The 13,379-nt window shown below is 45.3% G+C and overlaps 1 protein-coding gene across 1 annotated transcript in view; it reads left to right on the top strand.

Moving 5' to 3' along the window:
• The window catches only part of RFX4 (regulatory factor X4), a 178,487-nt gene that overhangs the window by 74,124 nt on the left and 90,984 nt on the right, over window positions 1-13,379 (top strand). The window contains exons 5-6 of the mRNA XM_049783113.1: window positions 5,959-6,020; window positions 10,631-10,844. Of these exons, the coding sequence (XP_049639070.1) occupies window positions 5,959-6,020; window positions 10,631-10,844 (276 nt within the window). The remainder of the gene's footprint in view (window positions 1-5,958; window positions 6,021-10,630; window positions 10,845-13,379) is intronic.

Here is a 13,379-nt window from a genome sequence, read left to right as displayed (position 1 = left end):
CAGTTGGCAACTCAGGGTTGATTCGGAAGGTCTTACAGTCACCCTCATGGACCTGCAAACGACTCCACCCACCTTCTGAAGCCTGACAAGCCCGGTCTCCAGCCACGTGGTACTACTAAGGCTCTCCCAACCAGGCCAGCAGGCTCCTCTCTGCTGCTCCTTCCTCATAGATACTCTGCAGGTTGATTCTCTCCCTTAAGTACCACTCAGAAGCCATAAATCACTGAACCTACAGAACCCTCATGAAATGATTCCTGCCTATTCTCCATCCATATTCCCCTGGGCCCGACACTCAGCTGAGATCAGATTTAGTGACTTCTTTACTTGTCCAGTGTGGTCCACTAGATGCTGCCTGAGCAGATACTGTCCTAGTTTTGTTTGGCACCTTCTTCTTGTCTGACCTGTAGTAGAGGCTCAATGAAGAGTGGCTTTTGAAAGAATCCAAACTAGGTAGCATTGAAAAACTCAAGATAGTAATGTGGGCAGCTGCAAGCTCAGGAAGAGTTGGCAGATGGTGACAGTGAAGTACCAGTTCCCCTTGCGGCTTGTGGCCAAGGGGAGGACTCTGTCGTGCTGAGCAAGCCATAGGCTGCAGAATAGCATCTAAAGGACACTAAGCTGTGTTCCCTGACTCCAAACATGCAGCTCTGGAAGATGTCTAAAGAGAAATAAGGCTCAAGCTAAGATATGAATGTGCATTAGTAGACATTACACTGACACAGGGCCTGGAGAGAAAGTTCCAGAAAATGAGAACAGCCTATTAGAAAGACAGAACCTAGTAGCTTTGAAAATGTTAAAAGAAGTAGCTTATAGCCAGAGCATCTGAAGGCAGAGAGATAGGAAAGTGAAGAGACAGGGTCCATCCTACAGGACCTGGTGGGTTAGGAGCTAATTTGGGGGATGTTGGCGCAGATGACAAGGAAGAGCTCTTGTAGGCAGACAATGTACTCTAGCCCCAAGACCCTTTCCCAAGCCCCAACTTCGTATAAATTCTCACACGTTAAGGTGGGGATCTTCAACCTTTTGGGTTTGGGATTAAACCCAGAGGTGCTCAGAGTTTACATCTGGCCCTGTGCTCAGGGATCATTCCTAGTGAGACTTGGGGAGCTATATGCTATGCTGGAGATCAAACCTGGGTTGGCCATCAGCAAGGCAAGCACTTTAACCTCTTGGATTATCTCTTGAGATTTTCACGAAGCAGAAGTGTTCAGTTGCCAGATTTCTACAGTATGGAGTGCAGGTTGGTTTAACCTGAAGGGACCTGGCTAACCACTAACCTCTCAGCAACCTCTCCCCTACCTCTCCCCACTTTTTGTGAGTGGAGGCCCCAGCAGCTGGGGAACACAGAGAGCATCGCTGGAGAAAAGGTGGGATCCTGTGGTTTCCAGACACACTTCCTGCCAAGAAAGCAGGAAAGCACCACAGAAGGAAGAGAGTCCCTGTTAGGAGAGGGAAGGGGGGAGGTCTCGGGTGTGTGGGTGGGGCGGGCGGAGTTCATGGATTCATGCAGGAGCAACAATGTAGTGTAGCAGAGATAAAGCCAGCTGCTCTGCATGTGCTGAGCTTGTGGCCTCAGTTTTCCCTCCTGTGCGGAGGAACTAGCATTTAACTTGGCTTGTTGGAGTGCTTCACTAAACTTGGCCCTATAAACTGTTGGGGAGAGGACCTAAGCCAAGACTTGAACTCAGGCAACCCTGGCTCCAAACCTGTGTATTTGCTCACCGAAGATGCTCCCTTATTTATTAGAGAAACAGCTGAAACATCTGGGAGTGATAGGGTTTGAGTTAGGGAAGTAGGAGGAGTTCTTAGGAGTTCGGGGAAGGTGTGAGGAGAACCGTGAATTTAAGTCTTAAACTTTAAGAGGTACATGAAAGTGTAACTGGAGTCAGGCTGGAGTAGATCACATCTGGTCTTGAGAACCTCCCCTAGGTAAAAAGGACCCCAATGTTGCTTTTTGGGAAGCAAAGGTGGGGGACCACACCCAGCAGTGCTCAGAGGGAACTCCAGGCTCTGTGTTCAGGAGGAAGGATACTCCAGTGTGTTGGAGGACCACACAGTGCCAGGGATCAAGCATGGGTCTCCCATATGCAAAGTCCATACTTCGTGCATTGAGTCTATCTCCCTGCCCCCCTGGCCCTGCCCCCAGTGAATTCAACAAGAAAATTTAATTGATCTGTTAGCTTCCAGAAAGATCCTGCTTTCAGGGAAAGCAAGATTGAAGGCAGGGCAGTTCACTGGGAATATGAGACTTAACCAAGTGAGAGGCTGTGGTGGGCAGAGGGCATGGATAGGGAATGAGGACACAGGTGGGGCTCCAGATCCCCAAAAGAATCATGGCATGTGGGTCCTCAACAGAGTACCATGTCTCCTGCTCTTGTTGTGGGTGACTTGGCCACTAGTGGTGCCGTCATAAAGATAGTAAAACCTCATGTGTCCCTACAAACCTCACTTGAAAGCAGTAAAAGGGGCATCTTGGGGGAAATTGAGAGGTAAAGGAGCTTGCTGGGTTCTAGTTCTGGCATCACAGGATTCCCCGAAGCATCTCATGGTGCTGCATATCTCCAGCACATCAGGGCCCAAGCAGCCCTGCATCTTTAGGCTTTAGCGGAGACCTGTGGTGATTATTGAGTGTTGCAGGGAGTGATTTCCCGCATCCCCATCCCACCCTACAGGTATTAGAAATAAAGGCAGGGCAGGTGCCAGAACTCAGAGGTCACGTTGCTCCTTGCACTCAAAGGCAAGACTGATGAGCCTGCAAAGTAAGGTAAGATCCACAGAGGAAGCTTATCACAGGCTGATTTGTCCCTATGACTCTCTGGCCAGAATCCCACACCACAGTCAGTTCAAGCACCACTTGCTTCTACTAGACAAATGGAGGCCACTTTGGGATAATGTTGGGGCCATGTCAGAACCTAATCTCTTAATACATCTTAGAAACAACCACCAACATTAATTTTTAAAAAAAAGAACCCCCGCAACACATAGCTTCTCACTCCCACCCTTTATCTACACATTATCTGTAGGGAACAGAATGCTTTAGTGTTGTTGGTTTTTATTAGAAAAAAGAAAAATAAGAAAAACCACTTTATTTTATCATGCTGTAGCTTTTTTATGAGATGTTTGTAATGACCTGAACTTCACAATCAACCTGAAATACAGGAAAGTCTCTACTTTTCATAAATATATGGTGTGCGTTTGCCTTATGAATAATGCAACTTGAGTGACATTCTTGTATTCTTTGCTTGGATGGATAGGAAGAACCCAAATGAGGGCCACTTTGAATCAGTGTGAAGCACATTCTATTCCCACCTATGCTTCTTTTATTTTTTTCTCATCCTCTTTTGGCATCTGAACACCTACTCAGTGACCTGCCCTTGTGGTCTGCTGCTTCCAAAGTGATCAGAGCCTAGTGGATGTACATGGCAAGGTCAATAGAAGTGGCCATAGCCAGGAGACCCCCTCAGCCTTGGTGTGGCCTTAGATCTGATACTGTAGATTTCCAGGTCACCACAGTTTGGGGAGCGGGGAGAAGGGGACAGCAAAATGAACAACCCATTCCTTAACTTCAAGGTAAGATCCAAGCAATGAGGACTATAGTCTTGTAAGAACACCCCTGAAGAATTCAGGGCATCTGTGCCTTTAGGGGTTCAACTGGTTCAGGCCATGTGACAACTGTTATGACTTTTTTTCTCAGATTGCAAGGTAATTTTTTCTTTTACCTTCTTTCCTTCCTTCTTTCCTTCCTTCCTTCCTTCCTTCCTTCCTCCCTCCCTCCCTCCCTCCCCTTCTTCCTTCCTTCCTTCCTTCCTTCCTTCCTTCCTTCCTTCCTTCCTTCCTTCCTTCCTTCTTCCTTCCTTCCTTTCTTTTCTTTCTCTTCACTACATCTGGCAATACTCAGAAGTTACATCTGGCTCTGCACCCAGAGATTACTCCTTGCAGTGATCAGGGAACTATATGGGATGTTGGGGATTGAACTCGAGTTGATCCCATGCAAGAAAAGTGTCCTACCTATTATATTATCAATCTTGTCCCTGGCAAGTGAATTTCTGTGGATTGGCACCAATATGCAAACCAGTGTTTGAAAACCCACTTTTTTGTTTGTTTGTTTTTGAACCACACCCATGGAAGCTCAGGGGTTACTCCTGAGGTCAGGGGTTACTCTGCCCTCAGAAATTACTCCTGGCAGACTCAGGGGACCATATGGGATAAGTATAGAGTATAGAGTATGAGTATAGAACCTGAGTCAGCCGTTTGTAAGGCAAATGCCAGAGCCACTGTGCTATTATTTCTCCAGCCCCTGAAAACCACTTTTAGAAGCCTTTTTAATTTCCAAGAGTGTTGGATTTTGTTTGCTTTGCTGCCTGGTAGGAAGCACACCTAGCAGTGCTCAGGGGTTCATGTGGTTCTGGGGATCAAACCTGTGGTTCCCTCAATGCAGACTAGCCCTTTTAGGGCTCTCTTTCTGCCTCACAAAGTGGTTTGTTTGTATTGTGCCCCATGAGATCCAGCCAGTGTGGTGGTAGGAACATGCCTCCTCCAGCCCATCTTCCACTTGGAGGAGAGGAAATACTACCCTGGAAACTGTGAGCTCCTCATCATGCAGATGTGGGCTATGGTCCCCTTCCCTGTCCCCAAGTTCAGTTCCCTCCAGTGTACCTGCTTCTTCCCTGTCTCTAGATGCTGGTTGATAGAGGCATCATCACCCACCCATTGGGAAGAGACACACAGACTCCTGAGCCTTTTGGGGTCAGAGGCAGAAAGAGTCTATGTGGGCTCAAACGATGCTGGGTGTGTGTGTGTGTGTGTGTGTGTGTAGTGTGTGTGTGCGTGTGTGTGTGTGCATGTGTGTGTGTGTAATGTGGTGTGTGTGTGAGAGAGATATGGTGTGTGTGTGTGAATGCATGTCTTGAGGCACAAGCAAAGAAATTAGTGAGACTGTAGATGGACCCCAGAGTCCCACGCCCCGCCTGAATGTCAGGTGCACTGTCTCTTCCCCTGTAGCAGTAACCAGCAGAGCAGTGTTCTGTAGCAGACAGCCTGTGGGTCTCCCACAGGTCCACACAGCTTGGACCCAGAAGGGAAAGGGATCCTGGAGAACAAAGATAGCCTTCAGAGAAAATCTCAACCATTAGCACAAAGGGCTGGAATTCGTCTTACCTTCTGAGCATGAGGCTTCAAGTTCAATCCTTAGAACCATATACAACCCCCTAACCAAGCATGGCTAGGGTAGTCCTGGTGGTCCCAACAACCCTCGTATCATGGCATCACTGGGCCTCAGGGTTGAACCCACCCACCCAGTTAGCCACATACTGAATGGGTGCAACATGCAAGGTCCTGTTGCAAGTTACCTAAGAAGTGTAGGGTAGGGGTTTTCATCCAATTTCACAAATGAGGAAACTGAGTCACAGGAAGGTAAAATAAATTATCCAGGGGTCCCCAGCACCAGTGTAGTCATTTGTGGACCTGCTTCTAGCACCCTCCTCCTTTAATCTCTTGAGCAGCGGTCCTGACCTAGGACTCCCAGGGTTGAAGACAAGGCGCTCCTCTTAGGAAGATCTGGATGCAGTCTTAGCGCTGGCCGAGGAAGCCTCAGTTTAGAGGCCCCATGTGGAGGAAGCCTGATGCATCTTAGGAACAGGAAAGAGACTGATGCAGATGGAGCTGCTCACCTCTCTGAGGACCAGGGCTATCGAAGGCTTCTACAGGCTGAGCTATAGAAGCCTCTGGAAGGCTTTAACCAAAGAATGGCCCATCCTGGCAGCCTCCCTACATTGTGAGTCAGTAGAGTAGAGCACAAAGCTTGATCGAGCATGGGGGTAAGCAGGGGAGAATGACCTCCAAGCTCCAGAGCCCCCTACTCCTGCAGGTGCTATCCTCCTCAAAACTGTCTCTATGGCTCAGATGCCATGTGTCACCCACATTCCCTGATGGGTAACTGATTATCCTGTTGACTTGCAGATCATAAGGCAGCAGTTTCCTCAACTAACCACCAGAAGACTCGGCACCCGTGGACAGTCCAAGTAAGAAACCCAGCTGGCCCATCCCTGGTACCCCACACTTTGGCCTGGCGGGAAGTGTGACACGGAGGAGCCTAGAGGAGCAAAGAGGAGCAGCTGTGAATGGCTGGGATCCACTCCATGCCATAGAAAAGCTGGCCACTAGCCCAGAGGCATCTGACAGTATACCTGGACCTGAGGCTTTGAGGAGTTCTAGGCATGACCAGCAGCAAAAGACATGTGGCTTTTGAAGATCATCTGGGATCACTTGGGCTACTTTGCTAGGCACTTTCTAAAAGTGTCTATCTGGCCAGAGAGAATCTGGTACTAACCCTGGCTTAGTGGTAGATGGAGGGGAAGGTCCAGCCAGTGCCAGGCATACTGCTTTCCTATTCTCAGTTGTACTTGGCATGTCTGAGGCAAGGTGCTAAGTCTTTGAGTGTGGGAGCATAAATCAGGGCAGGGAGGTGGTTCAAGTGGTAAGGAAAACCTGGGTTTGATCCCCAGCTTTCTGTGGTCCCTGAACACTGCTGGGTATGGCCTTTAACACCAGTCTGTATGAGCCACAATTTTGTCTATGTAAACCACACCTGACAGCGTTCCGGGACCCATTTTCAAAGGTGTTTTGGAGTCAATATGGTGCCAGGAATTGAAGCAGAGGCTCCATAGGCAGAGTCCTTGCTCCAGTCATATATACCATCTCTGCAGCTCCCACAGTTGAAGAAAGGAAATAAAGATGAAGAGAATTGTTCTAGGGAAACCCAGGAGGGGAGGTCTGGTTTGGGATGGTCCTTGGCAGAGGTGCGCCGGGAAGAGGAGGGGTTTCATGGACCTTGCAACTGAGTGTGAGTGAGGTATGAGGGAGACCTCAAAGGCTGCAGTGAAATCTGCATTTTACTAAACTCTGGGGTGATTGAGTGTGTGGGTTGTGGGGAAGGGGATCCAAACATTGGCCATTCATTCTACAGTGGTCCCTGAAAAGGGGCTGGGGCAGGCAGGTTTCCTAACTACAGAACCTTTCAGAACCTTTGATATGCCAATGTGCATGGGCCATGCTCTAAGGGGGCCTTATCAGGTTGAAACACTGTAAAAAACAGGCCAGTGCCTACTAACTTAGCATTTACTGATGCTGCTTCCCCAAAAGCCACCACCACATAGACTTGTGATCCCTTCCAAGGTAATCTGTTATAACCATCCTGGAGGAAGTGACTGTGACTTTGCAACTGTGACTTTTGCAAGTTAGGTTAAGAACAACAACAACACATTTTTGTAAAATTTTCCAAACACAAAGATTCACTTGTCTGTGTGAGCCCTTCAGAAATTCTCAAGGCAATTTCCAAGGAAAAAGGCCTGCACAAGGGACATTTTGAAATAACTTTCTAGGGCTTTTCACTGCTCCAGAGTCAGTCTCATTTGCAATGAGAAGTTCTGGCATTGCAAATGGGCTTCAGCTTTAGTAAGAGAGAGTATTCTCAGAATACAAGAGCCAGAGTCTCCCTGATGTGTCTGTTCATTAGCCCAGTGCTTGGCACATAGTGGTTAGTTCAAAATGCTGCTTGAACAGAGAAGTGGATGGTTTCAGAGTGCAGGATCTGGGGTGTGGGCCGTATACATGTGTGAGGTCCTTGGTTGGATCCATATCACTGAGCAGGGGTGAGGGGTAGATGAAAGGAAGTTGAGTAGATGGGAATGAATGGATTGGTTTTCTCCTCCAACTAAAAAGCCTTTGAAGAGTCATTGACTTTAGTACATTGGTCCCTGTTTCTAAGAAGACTAGAAATAGAAAGACCAGAAATAGAATAGAGAATAAAAACATTTCCCACCCCACATAAACTCAGAGCAAATCTCCAGAGCCTTTTGTTTTGTTTTTTGTTTTTTGGCCACACCCGTTTGATGCTCAGGGGTTACTCCTGGCTAAGCTCTCAGAAATTGCCCCTGGCTTGGTGGGACCATATGGGACGCCGGGGGATCGAACCGTGGTCCTTCCTTAGCTAGCGCTTGCAAGGCAGACACCTTACCTCTAGCGCCACCTCACGGGCCCCACCAGAGCCTTTATTTACTACTTGTTTTTGTTTGTTTGTTTTTCATTTTCTTTAGTCTAGAGATTGGTAGAATGAGGTGGTCTCTTCTCCCAAAGCTTGGTATAGTTTCAACCTTTCCCTCTGGATCCTCCCTCACACTTTCACCCCCACTGAAGTGTAATGGGACGTTCTCATCTGTTCCCCCTCCCCAAACACACATAACCAAACTTCCCAATCCCATTTACTAAGAAAAGAAAATCTTTTGCCAAAATCAATTGGAAAGTGACTAGAGAACGAGTGGATGTACCCTATAGGACAAGAAAAGACTAAATTAGGGGGGTTGGGAATGGATTACTTTAGTTATCAGCAGCTGCTGAACTCAGCCACACTCTATAGGCAGCAAGTAGCATGAGATGAGGCTCGTCCTCTCTTGGACTCAAAAAGTAATAGATGAGAGGGAATTTTGTCAAGATAAGTAGGGAGGAAAAAGGGTCTTGTCATAACAGCCCTTCCACCTGCAGGAGGCTACTGCAGCTACTGGAACCCTTCCCTCCCCCGCCCCAGAATGCCTTTCAGAGAAAGAGGCAGTTATGACAGTTGGGAAGTAAAAGGTCCAGAAGACAGATATCAGCTCTACACAGGAAGAACTTCCTGATAACTGATAACTAGACGGACCGAAAATGAGCTGGACCACCTTTGGAGGGTCTGAGTTCTTCATACCAGGAGCTGTTCAGATAGATACGAGATACCCACTGACCCCGCTGAGCAGCAATATCACAGAATGGTATCAGACGGAGGAGGGAAGGAGGTGGGGTGCTCAAGTTTTCTCTGCTGCTTGGTTTCGTTGGGTGGCTTCTGAAAATGTTACCTGCTGCTTTGATGGCCTTATCTCCCTCAATGAGTGAGAAAGTGGTGACACTTTCTTGAACTTTGATTCCCATTGCCATGTGGTGATAGAACTCTACTCCAGACTTAACTCCATCAGAGTGTCTGGGGCCCAGAAGATGGCACATCAAGATGTTTATAAGGCAATTCTCACTATGGTGGAGGCCACCAGCTTGGTGGTGAAAAGCTTTTTAAAGGTTTATTTTCACTGCCTCTACTTCTTACTCATAAGGATCATTCTTGGGGGAGGTTCATTAATTCCCTGGGCCTCAGATTCCTTAACTTAATCTAAATAAATGGAGACAGTACTTAACAAAGCCTCTTTACGGTGGGGAGGCTTGGAGGTGAGATTAAATTGGGAACTGGTTTAGCATCCTGGTAGATATCCTAATAAGCAAAGCACCCTGTGTTTAATGTAGGCAGTGACCGTTTTCCCCCACAGGGATTGGAGGTCAGGAGTATATACAGGGAAGGCCTGTGAGGCCTGTTTTTAATCTGAGCCTTGGGCCCTGTGCCCATATGCTGAATCAGTTGTTTGAGGAAGGGACCTGGGGAATCTCTATCTCCCTTTGGCTCCTGACCCTGACCCGCATCTATGTGTATTTATATCTCCATATGATATTACCTGCTGGTATATATTCCTATGAGGGGCTTAGAGTCTCACAAGACCTGTCCCTTCCTGAGCAAGGGTAGCCCAATGTTCTCAGTGTACAGAGCCAAGGATAAGGTGAGAGGATAAGTGAGAGGGTGCTCTCACTAAAACCATTTTTCTCAGAAGGAGGGTTCTGGCTTGTAGCACATATCCCATGGATTGTAACTATAAACCCAAACAGAGCCCCCCCGCCCACCCTGTCTGCTTTGAAAGCATTTCCACTATTGAGCCCTATTTTTGCATTAACTAAAAGTTGTTTTTTTTGCATACGAGTGTGAACTGAAGCATTGAGTTTATCTTTTTGACAATGAAGTAAAAAATATTTTAAATTTCAAGGGGCCAGAGAGATAGCACAGTGGTAGCGTGTTTGCCTTGCAAGCAGCCAACCCAGGACCAAATGTGGTTCAAACCCCAGCATCCCATATGGTCCCCCTGCCTGCCAAAAGCAATTTCTGAGCAGAGAGTCAGGAGTAACCCCTGAGCACTGCTGGGTGTGGCCCAAAATACAAAAAATAAAAGATAAATTTCAAGATAAAAATTCAATTTTTTTAATCTACTTGATTGCAAAGTCATACCCACTTCCTCCAGAATGGTGATGAATATATCAATAAATATCTCTATTTTAAAAATAAATTCAATTTATTTTTAAAGATAAAGGCATCAACCAGCTTTTGGTTGGTTTCATTAGCTAGAAGTTGTAAATATACTCTTCTTTTGGAGTCCCCACAGCTGCCAGGTTGGGGGGGGGGAAGCTCTCAAAAGCTGTGCCTTCAGGATCAAATCTGGCTATATAAAATACAGATGGGTATTTTTCTAGCTTCCCTTTTGCTTTGCAAAGTATTTGACTTCACATTTTCTGTAGGAGGCAATTTTGGTTATTTTTACCTGCCTGATTGATGCCTGGAACTTCGATTTAATTCTAGATCTCAGAAATATGGAGCCTTACAGGAGTGTTAACTCCTAAGGCCTGGGGTTAGAAGGGGGGATAGGTCCTTGGCCTTGGATACCCTTTCCTCATCCCAAAAACCTCACCTGCTAAGTGCCTGTCTCTCTCTCTCTCTCTCTTTGTGGCCCAGGTACCATTACTACGGCATCGCGGTGAAAGAAAGTTCCCAGTATTATGATGTGATGTATTCCAAGAAAGGAGCTGCTTGGGTGAGCGAGACGGGCAAGAAAGAAGTGAGCAAACAGACAGTGGCTTATTCTCCGCGCTCCAAGCTTGGGACACTACTGCCAGAGTTTCCAAATGTCAAAGATCTCAACCTGCCAGCGAGTCTGCCAGAGGAGAAGGTGATGTGTCAAGGGTTACTAGGTCTAGGCTCTTTCTCTCTCTCTCTCTCCCCTCCCCCTCCTCTCTCTTTCTTTTTCTCCCCCCTCCCATTTGCTCTTTAGCAACACATATACTCACACATGCATAAACTTTACTACAAAAGAAAACAGCAAATGTAAAAGAACAATCTAAATGAAATGTGGAACCCAGTGAATGATCACGATGAGCATGGGTCCAAGAGTAGTGACAGAGGGTTGTCTGCTGGCCTTGTACAAATCCAGTGACTTTCCTGCAAATCCAGTGACTCTCTACCTATCTAGCTTCCCTCCCAGACTCACCTGTCTGTGCTGTTTTCTGTCTCCTCTAGGGAAGGGCCACCCTCTTCTGGGTTTTCTTTAAGTTCCAGAGGTGAAGTTTACACCCAATATGCTGCAGAGACCACAGTTTTGCAGTTGGGGGCTGGAGTGAGTTGGGGCTGGTAGGGATGTGCAGGAAAGGATTGGAAAGACATTGTGGGGTCTGGGCTTGGACTGTTAACTTCTCCCATGGTTTAGCCGGAAGTCACCCAGGACACTAAAGCTTGCTAAAAGTCAGCTGTCATCAGAGGCTCATATGCTACACTGGAAACTCAAGGCCTGGTGGGGAAGATGAGAGGTCTAATTGTAGCTGGTTCTACATGCCTGAAAGAGACTCACCATAAAAATGCTTATCACCTAAGAACCATGTGTTTTTCTTATTGGTCAAATTTTCTCTAAAAACAAACAAAAAGTTTCCCAAGTGATAACGTTAAAAGTATTGCTCAACTAGAATTAGTGAAGAAATCATTCATTCTGAGCAGAGTCTAGAGAACTTCTAAGGGTCTTTCTGTATGGGTGTGTCAATTTAGCAGAATCACTGTTTCTTAGGTATGTGTGGAGACAGGTGGGCTCAGAAAGATAGTATAGCAGGTGGGCACTTGACATTGTTACCTAAGTTTAATGTCTAGCACCTCTTATGATAGACTTAAGCAGTACCAGGAATGATTCTATGAATGCAGTCAGGAGTAAGCCCTGACCACATCCCAGGGTGTAGTGAAAAGAAAGAGAAAGAAAGAAAGAGAAAGAAAAAGAAGAAAGAAAGAAAGAAAAAGAAAGAAAAAGAAAGAAAGAAAGAAAGAAAGAAAGAAAGAAAGAAAGAAAGAAAGAAAGAAAGAAAGAGAGGAAGGAAGAAAGGAAAAGGAAAAGGAAGGAAGGAAGGAAGGAAGGAAAAGAAAGGAAGGAAGGAAGGAAGGAAGGAAGAAGAAAGAAAGAAAGAAAGAAAGAAAGAAAGAAAGAAAGAAAGAAAGAAAGAAAGAAAAAGAGGAAGGAAGAAGAAAGAAAGAAAGAAAGAAAGAAAGAAAGAAAGAAAGAAAGAAAGAAAGAAAGAAAGAAAGAAAGAAAAAGAGGAAGGAAGAAAGGAAAAGGAAAAGGAAGGAAGGAAGGAAGGAAAAGAAAGGAAGGAAGGAAGGAAGAAAGGAAGGAAGAAAGAAAGAAAGAAAGAAAGAAAGAAAGAAAGAAAGAAAGAAAGAAAGAAAGAAAGAAAGAAAGAAAGAAAGAAAGAAAGAAAGAAAGAAAGAAAGAAAAAGAGGAAGGAAGAAAGGAAAAGGAAAAGGAAGGAAGGAAGGAAGGAAAAGAAAGGAAGGAAGGAAGGAAGGAAGGAAGAAAGGAAGGAAGGAAGGAAGGAAGAAAGAAAGAAAGAAAGAAAGAAAGAAAGAAAGAAAGAAAGAAAGAAGAAAGAAAGAAAGAAAAGAAAGAAAGAAGGAAGAAAGAAAGAAAGAAAGAAAGAAAGAAAGAAAAAGAGGAAGGAAGAAAGGAAAAGGAAAAGGAAGGAAGGAAGGAAGGAAGGAAAAGAAAGAAAGGAAGGAAGGAAGGAAGGAAGAAAGGAAGAAAGGAAGGAAGAAAGAAAGAAAGAAAGAAAGAAAGAAAGAAAGAAAGAAAGAAAGAAAGAAAGAAAGAAAGAAAGAAAGAAAGAAAGAAAGAAAGAAAGAAAGAAAGAAAGAAAGAAAGAAAGAAAAAGAAAGAAAGAAAGAAAGAAAGAAAGAAAGAAAGAAAGAAAGAAAGAAAGAAAGAAAGAAAGAAAGAAAGAAAGAAAGAAAGAAAAAGAGGAAGGAAGAAAGGAAAAGGAAAAGGAAGGAAGGAAGGAAGGAAAAGAAAGGAAGGAAGGAAGGAAGGAAGGAAGGAAGGAAGAAAGGAAGGAAGGAAGGAAGGAAGAAAGAAAGAAAGAAAGAAAGAAAGAAAGAAAGAAAGAAAGAAAGAAAGAAAGAAAGAAAGAAAGAAAGAAAGAAAGAAAGAAAGAAAGAAAGAAAGAAAGAAAGAAAGAAAGAAAAAGAGGAAGGAAGAAAGGAAAAGGAAGGAAGGAAGGAAGGAAGGAAGGAAAAGAAAGAAAGGAAGGAAGGAAGGAAGGAAGAAAGGAAGAAAGGAAGGAAGAAAGAAAGAAAGAAAGAAAGAAAGAGAGAAAGAGAAAGAAAGAAAGAAAGAGAGAAAGAAAGAGACAAAGAGAGAAAGAGACAAAGAAAGAAAGAAAGAAAGAAAGAAAGA

The sequence above is a fragment of the Suncus etruscus genome, chromosome 11 (genome assembly GCF_024139225.1).
Source record: "Suncus etruscus isolate mSunEtr1 chromosome 11, mSunEtr1.pri.cur, whole genome shotgun sequence".
Classification (NCBI taxonomy): domain Eukaryota; kingdom Metazoa; phylum Chordata; class Mammalia; order Eulipotyphla; family Soricidae; genus Suncus; species Suncus etruscus.
Note: the sequence above shows the minus strand (reverse complement) of the source record. Positions and strands in the feature narration are given on the sequence as shown.